The sequence below is a fragment of the Hemicordylus capensis genome, chromosome 1, assembly GCF_027244095.1.
Source record: "Hemicordylus capensis ecotype Gifberg chromosome 1, rHemCap1.1.pri, whole genome shotgun sequence".
NCBI lineage: Eukaryota > Metazoa > Chordata > Lepidosauria > Squamata > Cordylidae > Hemicordylus > Hemicordylus capensis.
The window spans coordinates 88,927,793-88,946,890 of record NC_069657.1 but is presented as its reverse complement, the minus strand read 5'-3'; the positions used below and the strand labels follow the sequence as shown (position 1 = coordinate 88,946,890).

Below are 19,098 nucleotides of genomic sequence, written 5' to 3'. Positions count from 1 at the left end.
TGCACATCCCTAGTAGCTAACAGTCGACACTTACTTGATAGCACTTAATCAGCCATAAGCCTACTGGAAAGTAGGCTAAAATTCAGATTTTAAAGTCATTTTTAATAAGCCATGGAAACTAAGTTAGGCTGCACTTCTATAGAGTACACAATCAGTTACTGAGAGAAGGTCAATGATAAAGTTAGTATAAAGGTTTTAGATTCAATTCCTGGCTTCTCAACTTTAAAAGTTCTCAGGCAGCAGGTCTGGAGTGATCTTTCTGTGAGACCCTGGAGAGCTGCTACTGCTTGGATTATACAACAGTGGACTAGCTGACATGTAGAAAATTCATGTAGTCCAATTTATGTTAACATTTTCTATCCTGTTTTTCTCAAGACCAGCTCAAGGAGGTATACAACAATGCAATACAGTGAAATAATAATAATATACAAAAGGGCCAGGGGTGTAACTATAATAGGGCAAGGAGAGACAGTTGTCTGGGGGCCCCCTGCCTTGGGGGGCCCCCAGAGGCAAATCACGTCTGACTCCCCCACCTTCCTTCAGTTGTATTCACCCTCCAAAACTGATGTGAGTGTTAAGACCTAGAGCTACCAGAACAGCATATCTTTCTCTAGTATCATTAAATGACTTGCATCTTCCACAAGTTACAAAACCTTTAAAAAAATAATTTAGGATGATGTTCTATTGTGGCACATAGGATATATATACACACATATAAATTTTACTATGCTTTTTGTTACCACTATTCAGCCTTGCTTAAGATTTATTTACTTCATGAGCTGAGCTTCAGTGAGTGGGGGGGGGGCATTTTAAAATCTTGTCTCTGGGCCCACTACAACCTTGCTACACCCCTGAAAAGGGCTCAACAACTAAGAACTTTGCCAGCATGTATGCCCATGTAAGAGGATGGAGGAATCTTGTAGATTTGTACAAACGAAATAGTGCAACTGGTCAGGTGAATCAGCTATCAAAATTACTAGCATGCACCCAACTCTGCCTCTGGCTCCAGCCATATGAAATTCTGTTTCCTGGGAGGTTTGGCTGGTGTCTTTTTTGGCCGCCTTGTATCGGGCCTTCCCACAGTTCTCAGAAAGTCGTCTCTTGAACCCGAGACCTATTTCAGTGGAATGCTGAAAGCAAGCAATCCCTTCTATTGCCAGCACAACTAAGCCCACTAGCTAAGTTTCCCCAACGAAGTCTACTAGCCTCACCCCTGCATAGAGCGTAACTTTACAATCTCTGCTAAAAATAGATTACGCCTGTGATTTTCTTAAGCTCAGAATCAAGCTGAAAGGGAGAGAATCTGCACAAATGCACCTCCAAGCACGCAAATGGTTGAGTAGGGAGAAATAATACCGAAGGCAACAGTTACAGCTTGGCAGAGTTCTCAATGGGGCCGTCCTCCCGTGTCCACAAAAGCAGCGTTCACGCACAGCTCGCACCCTTCTCCCAATCTAAGTCAGTGCCTTCCTCTTTTCCAGCATTCCCCGCACATTGGACTCAGCACTGTGAGCCGCTTGATTCTCCCATGCTTTCACCTTACCCACCCAAAATGTTACACTTTCGGCACAACCTGCCCGCCCCATAAACAGGTCTCAGCCAATAGGAGCCGGACACCAAGCTGCGCCCTGTGGGGCGACGGAACCACGTGCGCGCAGAGGCGACCAAGCAGGGTTTGGCTCGTTTTTCCGCGAAGTGAGGAAAGTGGGCCTTTCCCATAGGACTCCGCGAGTAGGAGCGGCCGGTGCGCCACTCAGCAGCCAATCGAAAGCGCGCGGGGGATTGAGCGAGGGGGCTTCCAGCCAATGGTGGCGCTGCAAAGGCAGCGCTTCCCTGTGGGACCGGGCCGGCGGAAGCAGCGAGGGTCCAGTCTGGCTGTAGTCTTCATCTTAGTCGCACCGTGCGAAGTGCAATGGAGGCCTCTGGGTCATCTTCGTTGTCTGGCATCCTTTATTGGGCTGGTTTGCTGACCATCGCTTACTGTGTTTATCTGCCCATTTCCTACGCAGTGAACGCCTTCCGCCTGTGGGTGCTGGGCAACCCGACATTCGTGGGCCCACACCTGGGCGCCTGGGCAGGTGAGTTCGCCCTGCTGCGTTTCTCTTCCTCCTCCTCTTCGGATTAACCAGCTGTGCATCGGACGCTCTTTCTCTCTCCTAATTACTTTGAAGCCTCCCACCAGAATAGTCCGTGCCGTCTTTATTTTTATTTTGAAGGCCTTTGTCACTGTCCGCACCTCTTGGCTGCCTTTAGGTTTTTTCTCCGCTCCTCTTGTGAAACACACGCACACACGCTGTTCTCTCCCACTTTCCATCCAGTCCACGCGTGTTCCTTCGTATGCTGGGCGTTGCCTTGAGCTTCTGCCCGGTTTGAGGCTAGACTTTCGCCAATTCTCTTCTCAGTGGAGTTTGACAAGAATTCCGAGCGGCGTACACTCAAGGTCACTTACCACAGATTAGTTGTTCACTTAATTCGCTGTCCTTTTGTAGTCTCGTAGTCTCTGTCTCTCTCACACACACACCGTAGATTGTGAAAAAGATCAAGATTCTACTTCCGTCTTTAAAATTCCCTTTTCCATGCATGTTTAAACGCATGCATTAGATCACCTAATAAGGCCATTCTGCATTTTGCATATTTCAGAAACTTTTCAATACTCTTCTGCTTGCAAACAGAATCTTTAAAAAATGGGTTTTCCACTCTTACAACGTGTGCCTTTCAGCCTAGTTTTGAATGGTGTTATTGGAGTGAGTGATGTCTGTTCTAGACATACGCAGAGTGAAAAAGGATAATGAAATATGTATTGATTCCTTTTCAGCATGGTTTGTAGGGTGATCCTTTACATTAATGTAAACAATCATGTTTACTCAGATTTATGTCCTATTGTATTCTAGTGAGTATGTTTTGGATTGCAGTTGGTAAAATGGAGTTTAATGGCTTGATTTTATGCTATATTTACACTCCATTTAAGGTTTCAGACAGTATTTCATGTTAGGGTTAAAATAATGGTAAGTATGGACTGGGAATGATACTAATATGTGGAAGGGGCTGCAACTCAGAGCATATGCTTTGCCATGCAGAGATCCCAGGGCCCGAACCTGGGTTCTTATAGGTAGGACAGGGTGGAAGAGATTTCTCCCTCTAACTATTTATCCCTTCTAATATGATATGACAAATATTTATATACCGTTTTCCAACAAAAGTTTCCCAGACGGTTTACATAGAAAAATAAATAATACTTGAATGAGATGGTCCCCTGTCCCCAAAGGACTTGCAATCTAAAAAAGAAACATAGGATAGACACCAGCAACAGCCGTTGGAGGAATGCTGTGCTGGGGATGGATATGGCCAGTTGCTGTCTCCCTGCTAAATAAAGAGAATCAGCACTTTTAAAAGGTGCATCTTTGCTCAGTTAGGATTAACATTATGAAGCAAAACTGCATTTTAAGACTTGTGATATCTTCAGTGGTACTACATTTCTTTCTGAGTTGCTTCTTGGAAGATGTGGTTTTTAAGCGTTCAGCTGCTTGGCAGTTCAGTACATTTATCTAGGAATTTTACAAGTGCTTATTGGTATGTTAATAGCTTTCCCTACAACTTACATATAAATATAACGTTGTGCCGTGTAGTTGGTGTCGACTCATATACATCTTTAGCATGAGTCTATTCATGCAAGGACGTGCAACTTAAATTGCTCTGAGGACCCCTTCTGCATCGTGCTAATTTGAGGGCTGCACTCCCGTGTTATCTCTATTTTCCCCCATCTCTTTGTGGAATGAGTTTTGTTCTGGGCGGCAGTATTAAGGCTGTGTGTGTGTGTGCGCATTGAGTGGGACCTTCCAGATTCAATCTGAGAGGGATCTAAAATAAGTGAGTGGATATCGTAAAACATGTGAGTGCGTTTGCATGCCTTGGAGAGAACATTGGCTGCACTGCTATGTTAACTACAAAAATGAATACTTTAAGCTGATATGTCTAAACACTTTTAAGCTCTATGATCTATTCCATTGCTCGCTCGCTTTCCACTCCCATCATAACTTTCCCACTTTTCTCTTGGTCCTTGATCCATCTGAACATAACAAAAACATTGTTGGATCAGACCAAAACATTGATATAGTCCAGCATTCTATTTCCAGTAGTGTTTTGCCAGGTGTCTCTAGGGAGCCAAAAATGAGCACAAAGGGAATGAGTCTCCATTTTGTATTTTCAGCTTCTGATATTTAGAGGTAAAAGGTAGTGTGTCGACTCCTGTGGTTTTCTTTGGTAGAATACAGGAGGGGTTTACCATTGCCATCTCCCACACAGTTTGAGATGTTGCCTTTCAGCATCTTCCTATATCTCTGCTGCCCGATATAGGTGTTTCCCATAGTTTGGAAACGTACCAGTGGAGATTCGAACTGGCAACCTCAGGCTTGCTAGTCATTTCCCCACTGCGCCGTTAGGTGGCTGATATTTAGAGGTATACTGCCTCAAACTGAACTTTCATATTTGAACTATTATGGCTGACAGTAATTGATAGACTTAAAAAAAAAAAAAATCCGGGTTGGTTTTAAAAGTAATATGAGGGTGTGTTTGTGAAATGTATTTTGACACAAATACTTTTTACACTTGCTTACATTGAATCTAGTCTGCCATTTTGTTGACCATCGCCCCAGTTTGGAATGATCCTTTTGGAGATATTCAGTCCTTTCCAGGTTTCAATACTTTGTCTTCTACACCCTTGGCCTCCTCGGTGCACAACCCCAGTTGCAAATAATGAGTGTCAGATGGTGCCCCTCTTCACTCTTCTTCTCTTAGCACTCTTTCAGGTCTCTAAATCCCAGGGTGGATTTGATTTAAATCAAACTGATTTAAATCATGATTTAAATCACTAGCAGGGTGGATAAAAATAAAAAAATTCCAATTTAAATCAAAAAATTCCAATTTAAATCAAAAAAATCAATTTTTTTATTTAAATCGGATTTTTTTGATTTTTATCCACCCTGCTAGTGATTTAAATCGTGATTTAAATCAGTTTGATTTAAATCAAATCCACCCTGCTAAATCCCCATCTATTAGTTCCTCTTCCTGCAAATTCTTCTTGCTTAATTTATCTTTCATTTTTCCTCCTTGTTTCTATCTCTCCTGAAAGCACATGTGACTGATTTTCCCAGCAATTGCTACAGAAAGAGACACAGATGTAGGCAGACTGTGCAGTTTGGCTGGTTGTCTGTCTGCCACAAACTAGAAAAACTGGCACAAACTGCACTGTGCACTTCTGAATCTAGGGAGTGGAGAAGTAATGCAAAATAATGCAGACATTATCCTACCCTACCCCTACAGCTATTGAGTTTGTGGGCCGCAGATGTTCTCACAAAGAAGTGGGAAAGAGCTGCAAATAGGGAGGGGAATGTGATATGTTGTACGGGCCTATATAAATGTAATGTTTCTCTTCTGTACAGTGGGTGATCTGTATAAGAATAAACCTCGGGAACTCATAAGAATAGCCTTGCTGGACTATAGCCTTGCAAGGCCTATCTAGTCCAGCATCCTGTTTCACACAGTGGCCCACCAGATTCCTCTGAGAAGCCCACAGGCAAGAAGTGAGGCCATGCCCTCTCTCCTGCGCTTGCTTCTCTGCAACCGGTATTTAGAGGCATCTTGCCTCTGAGGCCGGTGGTGGCCTATAACCAGCAGACTAGTAGCCATTGCTAGACCTGTCCTCCATGAATTTGTCTAAGCCTCTTTTAAAGCTAGTGACCATCACCACATCCTGTGGCAGAAAATTCCATAGATTAATTATCCACTATGTGAAAAAGCACCTCCTTTTGTTGGTTCTCATCTATTCATACCTTTAATGGATGTGTAGGTGGAAGGGAAAGTGCATGGTGCATGCACTTTCCCTTGAATCCTGTGAAGTTGCATACAGTAGAACCTCTGTATTCGCGGACCCACCATCTGCGGTTTTGCATATCTGCAGTCCCAACCTTGGCATATGCGATTTAAAAAGGGCAAAAAAGAGGTTAACTCTGCATATCCGCAGGTTGGAGGCAGCTGGAAAAATCTGTGGAGGTCATTTGTGGCTGCCATTTTGAGGCTTGTTTATTTGGGAAAAAAAACAAAAACTGGGAAAAATCACTGGAAAATGCTCAAATGGGTGGTTTCAGACTTCAGGGTGGCTTTACTGAATTGCTGGAGGCCCACAGAGCACAGTAGGCACTTTAATTTGCCCTTCCAACCCTTTTTTGGGCTTTCCCCCCTGATTTTTTGGGCCTCTGGCAACCTAACCCCCACAATTCCATTGCCTCAATAATCCAGAATTTAGGGTTTCCATATCTGCGGTAATAGCAGAGAATGGAACCCTGCAAATACTGAGGTTCTCCTGTATTAGATAGCACACTGCAAAAGTGCATCAGAATATTTGTTGTGGTGATAAATATTCTTATTAGGTTGTAAAACTCAAATAATGTCTTCATCATTTTAACTCTAGGGACCAGTTCAGCCACTTCTTAATCGAGATAAGTTGCATCTGGTATAGTAGGCCTTCTTATCAAATAAATAAATTAAGTAAGTAGGTGTTTTGGTGGAAATGTAAAACATTGTTTCACAAGAAACTTAATTAAAATTGATAGTGTTTCAATCAGCCTTGAAACATTCCAGCTTTCACAATACCAGTATATGTTGTGTCACAATACCAAAACCAACTGTTATACTGCCATTACTTGAGGATTGTTCAGTCAATCTAGGTGTGCTCTTACACACACCTTGGTTTACTTGCCTGACTGGACATTGCTCTTGTTACTGCTACCCACTAATGTCTTCCTGGTGCTGTTTTGCCATTCCAAGTCCCTGCCTATCTTTTGAAAGGCTTGGTCTAGCTCACACAAATGTATGTATCAAGCTAGTAAAGTGTGCCGTCAAGTTGATTTTGACTCCCGGTGCCCACAGAGCCCTGTGGTTTTCTTTGGTAGAATACAGGAGGGGTTTACCATTGCCGCCTCCTGCGAAGTATGAGATGATGCCTTTCTGCATCTTCCTATATCTCTGCTGCCTGATATAGGTGTTTCCCATAGTCTGAGAAACATACCAGTGGGAATTCGAACTGGCAACCTTCTGCTTGTTCAGCATTTTCCAGCTGCGCCACTTAAGGTGGTTTATCTGTCAAGCTAGGAATACTATAAACAGGTCGGTCCAGAGTATAGTGGCACACAACATGGTTCTGATGCATGTACACGCACCCACACCTGGCTACTAGGCGGGTGCCTTGGGTGCTTGCTGTGATAACTTTGACTGGCTCTGCAAGCTGCTTCTCATTTAATGTAGCTAATTTAGTGCCTTAGGTTGTCTCTTACAGTTGGGAGCAGTATAATGCATAATGAAGTACTTGTGTATTAATGACTCCTTTACTTGCTCCTTAGTACTTCATACATCCAGTACCAAGAAGTTAAAAAGAATCTTTCTGGATCAGGCCAAAGGCCTATCCAGCCCTGCATCTTATTTCCCACAGTTGCTATCCAGATGCTTCTTAGAAGCATCTGAAGCAGAAAATGAAGACTCCTTCTCCCACAGTTACTCCTCTGCAACTGCTATTCAGAAACACACTGCCTCTGAACTAGGGATGTGCATGGAAGCGGTTCGAAGAACCGGTGGTTCCACTGGTTCGAAGGTGGCAGGGATCTCCCTTTAAGAACGGGGGGAGGGTGCACTTATCCCTCCTGCCGCTTTCCCTCCACCGCCGTCAGTTTTTTTAAAAAGCCCATCGGGGTGGCAGCGTACTTCCCTGCCACCCCACTGCCCTTGTCTTCCAATTATGACCTGAGGTCATTGACGTGCCTGCGTGCGCCAGCAGAAGCATGCACATGTCATGCACGTGTGCCGGTACCAGCGTGTGCAGGCGTGTAGGCGACTTCTGGTCATATCTGGAAGACGAGGGCAGTGGGGTGGCAGGGAGGTATGCTGCCACCCCGATGGGCTCTTAAAAAATACTGAGGGTGGTGGGGGGAAAGCGGCGAGAGGGGTAAGTGCACCCTCCCCCTGCTCTTAAAGGGAGATCCCTGCCGCCTTCAAACCACCCTGCTGCAGTTCTGTGCACAGCTGTACTCTGAACCTAGAAGTAGTACGTAGTCATCCCAACTAATATCAATGTATGGATTTGTTCTTCGTGAATTTGTCTAATTCTCTGTTAAAACCATCTAAAGAAACATTTTTTCAGCCAGGCTTTTAGTACTCTCTGGATGTCTTAATTTTTTAGATTGCTGTTTTTAATAGTTTTATTTTGTTTTTCTTGTTTGTTTTTTGTGAGCTGCCTAGAGCCTTTGGAGTCAGGTGGTATATAAAAAATATAAATAATAAATGAATTAATGCTATCACCATATATTGTGGTAGCAAGTTCCCTAGAATACTGATATACTATTTGAAGTAGTATTTTGCCAACTAGTTTCATTGAATAACCCTGTTCCTAGTGTTGTGAGAGAGGGAGAAAAACTTCTCTCCATTCACTTTCTCCACACTGTGCATAATTTTATAAGCCACACTAAACTCTGCTCCACCCCCCCAATTAGTAGCATTTCTTTGTAAGGAAGGTCTTCCTGCCCCCTCATTATTCTGATTGCCCTCTTGTGAGCCTTTTGCATCTCTGCATTATACTTTTTGAAATGTGGTAGCCAGAACTGTGCACAGCATTCCAAATGTGTGTGTACTGCAGGTGCTGCATCCTGGGTAATCATTTTCACTGAGCTGTTCACCATGGTCCCAATAACTTGCTCTTTATTGGTTAGTTACTGACATCTCAGTCCCCATCATTATGTTATGTGAAGGTGGGATTTTTCCCCTCAGTGTGTGTGGAGATGCATTTGCCATTTTGTTCTTTATTTTATGTATTTTATATTTGATTGCTATACTGCCCTTCCAAAAATGGCCCAGGGCAGTTTACATTAAAACAAAACTAATTAACTATTAAAATCAAAAACTTAATATTAGCAGGTTGAGTAGATCAAAATCATGTTTGTAAGGTTTAAATCTATGTTTTGAATTATTATTATAGCAAGGGTTAATTCTATAGTTGGTGATTCACGAGGAGGTGTGAGCGGGAAGTCCATATTTGTTTAATGTGTTGTGAATGATTATTGTTAAAATTAATAAAAATTTAATATAAAAAAACTATTAAAATCAAACACTGTAAAAACAACACCAAACCATTATTAAAGCAATTAAAACAGTTTTTAAAGTGCTGGAGAACCAGGCCAAACATTTACGGTTTTAAAACAGTTTAAAAACCCTGGAAGGCCAGGCCAAACAGATAGTTCTTAAGGGCTCTCTTGAAGGCCAATAATGAACTCAGATTACAGATTTCTGCTATGAGTGCATTCCACAGCCCAGGAGTACCTACAGAGAAGGCCTGCCTCTGAGTCACCACCAAACGTGTTGGTGGCAACTGAAGACAGAACTCCTCAGAGGACCTTAACGTGTGGTGGGTATCGTGCAGAAGAAGGCGCTCTCTAAGATAACTTGGACCTAAGCCATTCAGGGCTTTAAAGGTAATAACTAGCACTTTGTATTTTGCCCGGAAACGTATCAGCAGCCAGTGCAACTGTTTCAAAACAGGCATAATATGGTCTCTCCGGGTTGCCCCAGAGACCAATCTGGCTGCCACACTTTGAACTAACTGAAATTTCTGAACTACATACAAAGGCAGCCCCACATAGAGTGCATTGCAATAGTCAAGCTTGGAGGTTACCAGCTGATGCACCACTGTTCTCAGGTCATCCTCTTCAAGGAATGGATGTAGCTGTTGAATCAACCAAAGCTGATAGAAAACACTCCTGGCTATAGCCCCCTACCCCCAATTCCCCCAGGCGATCCAGAAGAATACCATGGTTGAGGGTATTAAATGCCACCGAATGATCCAAAAGAACCAGCAGAGTCACACTCCCTCTGTCGATTCCCCGGTAAAGGTCATCTATCATGCCGACCAAGGCTGTCTCAACCCCATAGCCAGTTCTCATCCACTTTGGAGATATGCCTTTGGAGCTGTGCAATCCATTTTAGTTTTCATCAGTCTTAAAAGTTTTTTGAGTTATGCAAACTTGGCCATCTTGTTACTTACCCCTAACTCCAGATAATTTCAGAACAAATTAACATTCTAGCACTGCATAGTTTTCCACCATATGATACTTGGTGAAAAAGCATTAGGTCACAGAAGAAAAGCAGAGTAGTATGGAAACTCATTTCTTTACCTTCAGCTTCCCCTGTGTAGAAAGCAGAGACAGAAATTCCTTCTTCCTCTGTCAGAGTATACTGTATCTAGGAAGAGGTAAGCAGGGAGGAGTGACCTGGACCCAGATTTAAAGATGGCATAAAACTTGTGGTGAGTGATCTAAGCAGCACATGGTCATCTGAGCTTGAGTTCTGGAAAATCAAATGTGGGCCATTGGGCTTCAGTTATGGTGTAGTCTCTGCAGTCTAAAGATAATGCCTATACCTTGGAGGTAGCAAGGAGGGTGTAGCTCCTGTGCCTTCCACCTTGCTTTGCTATTGGTTTTTTTGCCCTTGCTCCTACATCTGCTATAACAATCAGGAGTCCAACTGAGCCCTTAAGGAGCAGGAAAAGAAAGTGAGCAAAGAGGCTGGTTGTTTGATTTCCAATGTAACTACAGTTACTCATAAGTGGAACATCTATGTGTGGAGGATTCCCATTGAGATCTTTGTCCTGTCAACTACCTCCACCAGGACATGTATACACGGACCATATGGGTAATAGAGGCACACACAGGCTTTTGTATTTTCCCTGAAATTGAACTCTAAATTTCACAATAAGTGGTTCAATAACTTTATAAATACATACATAAAAAATGTATGTGCTTCAGCATTGCACATACGGTGGTGAGAGCCAGCATGGTGTATTGGTTAGAGTGCTGGACTAGGACTAGGGAGACCCGAGTTCAAATCCCCATTCAGCTGTGATACTAGCAGCCTAGCCTTTTTCACAGAGCTGTTGTGAAAGAGAAACCTAAGTATGTAGTACACCGCTCTGGGCTCCTTGGAGGAAGAGCGGGATGTAAAATAATAAATAATAATAACATAATTCATTTTCAGGTGATTATACATACAGTGAGGGAAATAAGTATTTGATCCCCTGCTGATTTTGTCCGTTTGCCCTCTGACACAGAAATGACCAGGCTATAATTGGAATGGTAGGTTTATTGTAGCTGTGAGAGACAGAATAACAACAAACAAACCCTCAAAAGCCCAGTGCCCAAAAGTCAGCGATGGATTTGCATTGTAGTGAGGGAAATAAGTATTCGATCCCTTCACAAAAGATGTCTTAGTACTTGGTGGCAAAACCCTTGTTGGCAATCACAGAGTTCAGACGTTTTTTGTAGTTGGCCACCAGGTTTGCACATAACCCAGGAGGGATGTTGTCCCACTCCTCTTTGCAGATCCTCTCCAAGTCAGAAAGGTTTCGAGGCTGATGTTTGGCAACCCGAACCTTCAGCTCCCTCCACAGATTTTCTATGGGATTAAGGTCTGGAGACTGGCTGGGCCACTCCAGGACCTTCATGTGCTTCTTCTTGAACCACTCCTTTGTTGCCTTGGCTGTGTGTTTTGGGTCATTGTCATGCTGGAAGACCCATCCACGACCCATTCTCAATGCCCTGGCTGAGGGAAGGAGGTGCTCACCCAAGATCTGACGGCACATGGTCCCGTCCATCGTCCCTTCGATGCGGTGAAGGTGTCCTGTCCCCTTAGCAGAAAAACACCCCCAAAGCATAATGTGTCCACCTCCATGTTTGACGGTGGGGATGGTGTTCTTGGGCTCATAGGCAGCATTCCTCCTCCTCCACACACGGCAAGTCGAGTTGATGCCAAAGAGCTCGATTTTGGTCTCATCTGACCACAACACTTTCACCCAGTTCTCCTCTGGATCATTCAGATGTGCATTGGCAAACTGCAGACGGGCCTGTACATGTGCTGCCTTGAGCAGGGGGACCTTGCGGGCACTGCAAGATTTCAGTCCTTCACGGCATAGTGTGTTACCAATTGTTTTCTTGGTGACTATGGTTCCAGCTGCCCTGAGATCATTGACAAGTTCCCCCCGTGTAGTTCTGGGCTGCTTTGTCACCGTTCTCATGATCATTGCAACTCCACGAGGTGAGATCTTGCATGGAGCCCCAGACCGAGGGAGATTGACAGTTATTTTGTGTTTCTTCCATTTGCAAGTTATCGTGCCAACTGTAGTCACCTTCTCACCAAGCTGCTTGGCGATAGTCTTGTAGCCCAGTCCAGCCTTGTGCAGGTCTACAACCTTGTCCCTGACATCCTTTGACAGCTCTTTGGTCTTGGGCATGGTGGTGAGTTTGGAAGCTGAGTGATTGCTTGCTTCTATGGACAGGTGTCTTTTATACAGGTACTGTAACAAGCTGGGATTAGGAGCACTCCCTTACAGAGGGTGTTCCTCATCTCAGCTCGTTACCTGCATATAGTGAAAAGACACCTGGGAGCCTGAAATCTTGCTGGTTGAGAGGGTATCGAATACTTATTTCCCTCAGTACAATGCAAATCCATCGCTGACTTTTGGGCACTGGGCTTTTGAGGGTTTTTTGTTGTTATTCTGTCTCTCACAGCTACAATAAACCTACCATTCCAATTATGGCCTGGTCATTTCTGTGTCAGGGGGCAAACGGACAAAATCAGCAGGGGATCAAATACTTATTTCCCTCACTGTAAGTGTATGTATGCACACATTTTAGTTAGTTAGTTAGTTAGTACATTTCTATGCCACCCTATCCATCCAAAGGCTCTGGGCGGTGGGTTTTCTGTTAAGTTTTCCAATTCAAAAAGTCTTTTCAGATGTTTTGAGTTGCTCAGTATAACAGTTAAATCACATGAAGTGTATTTATTCCTCCCCCACCCCCGCCCTCAAATATTTCTGTTCATCTACTTAAAAAAGTTTGAGATACAAAATGAATATGGAAATGAATATGGTGGAGGTGTATTTTTACTGTATACATGGGCCAATTAACATGCCAGATCAGATCATAATATATTTAGACCATCAGGAAAATTTGTATAGTAGCCTTTTGGGGGAAAAATAATGCAAGGTTTTTGCAAATTCAGGGGAAATTTGCATGGGTAATTTTTTCCTGAAAATACCTGACCAGGTATCTCAGGTTGTGGCAGCTTGTAGGTTGATCTCTAGAACTACATATAATTGTAATGTAGTGTATTAAAATTCAAAATTTTCTTCAAGATGTACACCTCTGATTCTATTACTATCTAATATGTGAAATCTCAGATGCATTTTGGCCATTGCCCTTCAGAGGACACTCTGAGCTTGTTCACATTACACGAGTTGTGTGGGTAGAAAAGAGTTTACCCAAGCAGCCCATGTCACCTGGGATGCGGGGGTGGGTGGGTCCCAACAGCTGCTGCAGTCTCAAGTTGCCCAGATTCACTACCTGGGCAAAAGAGGAAAAGGAATCCGTTCTACTCCACTTCCTGGTCATCTGCAGCCCTGGGGCTCTGAAAAAGGCTACCAGGAGTGGCAGCCATAGAGTGTCCAGTGCAGCATGGCCAGGAAGAGGAGCCCTGCTGCACTGACAAGGGTTGCCCTTCCACTGCCCTTGTGGTGTATTGTGGGATGCGGGACGACTTCCTCCTCTCAACCCGCTTCAGGCTTCCACTGCCAGGCATGTGAGTGGTAGAGCCCCGAAGAGCCATCTGAGGGAGGGTAGGTAGGATCTTGTCTTCCTCCAAGCTTTTTCCTCTTTGGTCACGTGAAGGATCTCTCTGTCATCTTTACTAGAGGAAAACCCAGACCTAGGGCCCTTGTTTGCTTGTGTATTATTCCTTAACTTCCTCTGTGATCTGAAGGGTGATGGATATGCTCTCTTCCTGCCCTTAGCCCTGTTCATCTTGGCAGTATATGCTCACCTCCAAGAACTGTGATGCTGCGTTTCACCCTGCTACAGGGAAACGAGCATTCTGTTGCCCTGCCACCTTGTGTAGAGAGAGCTAAAAGAAAGTGAAAGGGGCAACTACTGCAAGAGGTTTACTGTGAATAGTCATGCTTCAAGAGAAACCTGAGCATTTAAATTAAAGGTAAAGTTGTGCCATCGAGTCGGTGTTCACTCCTGGTGAGCACCACAGAGCCATGTAGTTTTCTTTGGTTGAATACAGGAGGGTTTTACTATTGCCATCTCCTGCACAGTATGAGATGTTGTCTTTTAGCATCTTCCTATGTTGCTGTTGCCCGATATAGGGGCTTGAAATCTACTTCCTTTTGGTCCCATTCCTGACCCCTTTGCCACCAAGATCGATAGAAAGAAATCCATGAAGGATGCTGTAAGATGCAGTTTTAACTCCCCATTTCCAACTGGCAAAATATCAGACCTGACCAGGTATCTCAGGATGTGGTAGCTTGTAGGTTGATCTCTAGAACTACATATATTTGTAATTTAGTATATAAATGAAATGAAAATCTTATGTGCTGAATAAAAAGTACATAGTTCATTTAATTTCTTTAAATGATAAAGTGTAAAATACGATATTATGTATATTTTGGTTTCCCCAAAACATTGTTTTTTTTTTTTTTTTAAACAAACCCCAAAGGGTTTTTTTCATGACTTCAAAATTTCCAGAAACGTACATCTGTATGCAGGGTAGATATGTATTCTCTAGCCATGCTGTAGCCTGCCAGAGAGGAACCATTTTGGGCAAATGAGCTCTGAGGAAATGTCCTGGTGAAGATCTTCTCTTCATGTGTTTAGCAGGGATGAATCAAGATCTTTCAGTGTAAAAAAGATTGAAATGAAATTTTAGTATGAAATATTACTGCTGAACACAAATAGTCTATTACTTACTATTTGTGTATCAAATTATGGACTCGGCATGAGCCCACTGATAAAGTAGACTGTCACAAAGACTTCATACAAATAACATACAGTAGTCCTGTTGTATCTAGAAAAGATAAAATACCAGGCATTGTGGGATCTCAGAGCCAATAAGCAACGTGTCTGCTCTCTAAGGTTGCTGCCATTATGGCTTGCAAAAGGTGATATGTCACCAGTGTTGCCTCTTAATTTTTTTCATCTGTGCACAGAATGAGTTTTGTTCTGAGTGGCAGTATCAAGGCAGTGTGCGTGCACATGCATTCAGAATGAGGCCTTCGTGATTCAACCTGAGCGGAATCTAAAATTAACTGAGCGGACATCAAAGAACTTGTATGCGTGTGCATGCCTTAGAGGAAACGCTGTTTGTCACAATTATTTGAGATGCCAGCACCCCTAAGGTCAGACAAATGCTGGGCCCTAGACCAAGTCCTGGATTGATTTTGATGCTGAATTTCTCAATTCAGGTTTTGAAAATGTGTGAAGAGAAATATGAGCAGTGGTCAAAGGCTAGGTATCTTTGGGATGAAAGGAGGAAAACGTGCAAACCCTTGTAAATCGCAGGGCTCCTCTACATCTTCTAAAACCTAGGGAAGAACCAAAGAGATTTCTAAGAAGTATGACATAATTGTTGGTTCTGTCACAAATCCATGCATCTCCCACCACCTTTTGACTGTTTCCTTGAGTTAAACCTTGGAGAAACCTAATCAGAAGCAGTCTCAAACACTGAAGCCTGGTAATTGATCTAACTGCTTATATTTATTTATGTCATAGTATTAATATAGGTCACGTATAATTTAGGATATTTCAATTCAGTTGTTACATGGGCTGCTGGGCAGTAAACAAGGACAGTCTCCTTAAGCAGTTTTTCTATCGAAACTTGAAGGCTGGGTTCAGGTGTACAGGATGACAGCAGTTAATTGTGGCTAGGGTTACAATTTGTGCCACAGTCATTCAACAAACGCTGGCCAGCAAAACCGCAGTTGCAGAAGAGGGGAGCCCCTCCCATCCCAATCCCAGCCTCCTCTGCGTCCAGTCTGTGGGCAAAGCATCACAGTGTCAGTGGGATGGCTGTGTTTGGCTACAATCTTGAAGGGGCATGCTGAGCGTGATTGTGCATTTTCAGAGTGCTCTGCCCAACCTCGGCTGGGAAAGGACCATTCGAACCGTTTTTATGCCTGATTATTCCAGCACTGCTTCTGCCAGCCATGGCACTGCTGCCCCCGCTAAGTAGCAACACAAACTTGAATTCCTGGGGGAGGGGCCTGGGGGGGTGGAATCCTGCTTTCAGTACAGGTGTGGGGGGGGGGAACCCACATTTGCTAGAATGGGATATGCAGATGGGGGAGGACAAAGGATACGGAGTGTGTGGGTCTGTCCCACCATGACCAGTGTAGGTGGCGTGAGGGGAGACCCCGGCAGAGCATTCTAGGCAGACTCACCACAAATCCGCTTTGAGCACCTTGCTGCTCAGTGGGCTATTACTCTAATGAGAGGGCCAGTCTACTGGGAATATGCTGTGCCTGCCAAAGTGCTATCCTCACCTGTGGACTGTGAGCTCATGATTTAAGCTGCCCACTTAACCATCAATGAACCCAAGGGGGTCCCATCATCATAGGGCCTCCAACTTTCTCTGTTAAAAAATAGGAAAAAATCTCCACTACCTCCCTCTTGCCAAATCACTCTGTGGATATCATCCAGAGGCTATCCTCACAGTTGATGTACCATAGCCTGGCCACATGCACAGCTGTGGAGTGGGCCAATGGGACCACACATTTACACAAACTTTAAAATCCCGGGTCTGCTCCGTCTGTGTGCTATATGCAAATAAGCAGATGCTGGAAATTGTGGGAGAGGGCATGTCCCTCTTCTCCCCTGGCCCTGGGGCAGTGGGATCAACTGCATGGGTTGCAGGTGAGGGCACACCTGTGCACAGGTGCGGGCAACCAAGCAAGGGGACTTGTTTCCAAGGCATCTTGGCTGCCTTCCCTGGGATCAGGAAAGCAGTCTTTGGGATACCCCTGCCCACCACTTCCCAACACACATCAACACAGCTCTATTTAGAGCACCCATGGCCTGACACTCTCATGAGAGGGTGTAGTCCTCATGGGTTTTGGTAGCCAGCCTCATCACAGAGGAAGTATAGCTCCAAAACATGGAGTGATTCTGATCCTGCTGGCCCTGCTCATGAGTAAGCCTGGGTTATAAATGCCCCACCCCTGGGAAGTGGCTGGGCCCCACTTCCTCACCATTTATTTGTAAAAAAATAAATAGAACAGATCCCCCTAAACCTCCCCACCCTCCTTCCCTGTGCAGACTTCTGCTAGCACCTAGAGGACATCTAGATACTCCATGTGTCATTGCCCAGATGGGAGTGGAGTGGGAGGCACTGGGATGGACCTTTAAATGCAAGCATGATCAGTATTCTCTCTAGTTTTTCTCATCTGTGTGCGGAATGAGTTTTGTTCTGGGCGGGAACATCAAGGCAGTGTGTGTACACATGCATTCAGAATGGGGCCTGCCTGATTCAACCTGAGTGGGATCTAAAATTAACTGAGCAGACATTAAAAAAAAAACTTGTGACCACAGGCATGTGCACACGCCTTAGAGGGAGTGCTGATCATGATCCTGGGTCCTGCTCCATCTGTGCACCATACGCAGATCTGTGTGCGTGGGGAATTGCGGGAGAGGGAAGCCCCCATTCTCCAACCACTCTGGGATAGCATGGTAGCCATTCCAGGGTGCTGGCAAGGGTGCACATGTATACATGGGCAGGTGTGCTGGCAGGGGCATGGTTTCGCAGGAGCTTGTCTGAGGCGCCCAACACTAGGTGAGCAGTATCCGGGGTAACCATCCCCACAGCTTGCCTGCATATGGCAACCTGGCTCTATTCAGAGCCCCCATGGCCTGACACTCTCATGAGGGAAGTGTTGTTGGGGAAAGGGGATGTATTGCCCTTTTGATTCAGTTATGCTTTGGCCGTGCATTTCTTGCTCTGCCACCTTTCTCCCCCAGAATGGTCCTTTTCATGAGTTGTCTGAGGGTGTCCTTGCCTTTTCCTCTCATGCCTGGCCAGTGAGCCCTGAGCTGGATGGCTGTATCCTTGAAGAAGGAACTCGGTTAACCCAAGACTGACCCTGGTGACCAGCCTTGATCATGAGTAAGCCTGAGTGAGGCATGGACCCCCCCAAAGAGGAAAGGATTGGGCCCTTTTCCCCAGTCTTTCTGTGAAAATAATAGAGCTCAGTTGTTCTGGAATCTCTGCTGGGGGGCTGCCTTTCAAAGCCTGCCAATAGCACTCCCCCACCAAAAGCATGTGCATGGATAGTGCAGACATGGGGCTGTGGGACTGATCCTTACACCCGTTCAAAATTCCTGGGTCTGGCCTGGCCAGGCACTGCATGCAGATCTCCCGGCGCAGAGATTCCCAGGAGAGGAGAGCCGCAGTTTCCAGCTGCCCCAGGATGGTGGGCTCGCCCTTTGGGGCTGTGGGCAGTGGCGCACACCCACACATGGGCGCGCAGACTGGCAGGGCACAGGGTTTGACAGCGACTTGGCAGCAGTTGCCGAGACCAAGACAGCACTTGCCCAAGTGCCCTGTCTCTGCAACTGACCTGCATAGAGCATCCTCCCTCATTCCCCTTAGCCTGCCCCTTTTGTGAGAGAGCAGTCTGTGGGATGATGGGGCACTGTGCAGCATACATTGAGAATACTACCTTGTGCAACTAGAGTAGCATCTGGTAAATGTTGCATTAGTGCCCACATACTACACAAGACTTAGGGAGCAAATATCCCCACCGGGGGAAGGGCTGGGCCCCCCTTCCCCACCTAACAAATAGAACTTGGCTGCTACAGCTTCCCTGCTTGGGTCTGCCTTTTATACTCTCTTCCCCAGCCATTTGTCCCCCTCCGGGTGCCATGATGGGGTGCCCTGTTTGTGCTGCCACTTGGAGTGTTTGTGCTTGTGAACACTCCCTTATCGGGGAGCAAAGCACTGAGTGCCCATCCTGTCATCTTGTACCACTACCACTTGTCAGGTGAGGGGAGCAAGGGATGGAATGGGAAATGGGGTTGCCCCCCTGAGTGGCTGTGCGGCTTGCCAGTCTGGGATAAGGCATGGCGGTGTCCCTGTAGCCTGGCAACTCCATAGCTGACAGGAGGGGTATGGCTGGTTTTCCAAGAGGCTGCAGGCGTGAAGTGCTGAAAGCATGGAGCAGCCACATCCTCAGGCCAG

The 19,098-nt window shown here is 45.1% G+C and overlaps 1 protein-coding gene across 1 annotated transcript in view; it reads left to right on the top strand.

The window, feature by feature from the left end:
* The first annotated feature begins 1,810 nt into the window (after positions 1-1,810).
* HSD17B12 (hydroxysteroid 17-beta dehydrogenase 12) overlaps positions 1,811-19,098 on the top strand; it is a 125,332-nt gene continuing 108,044 nt past the window's right edge. The window contains exon 1 of the mRNA XM_053271030.1: positions 1,811-2,078. Within this exon, the coding sequence (XP_053127005.1) occupies positions 1,913-2,078 (166 nt within the window). The 5' untranslated portion in view covers positions 1,811-1,912. The remainder of the gene's footprint in view (positions 2,079-19,098) is intronic.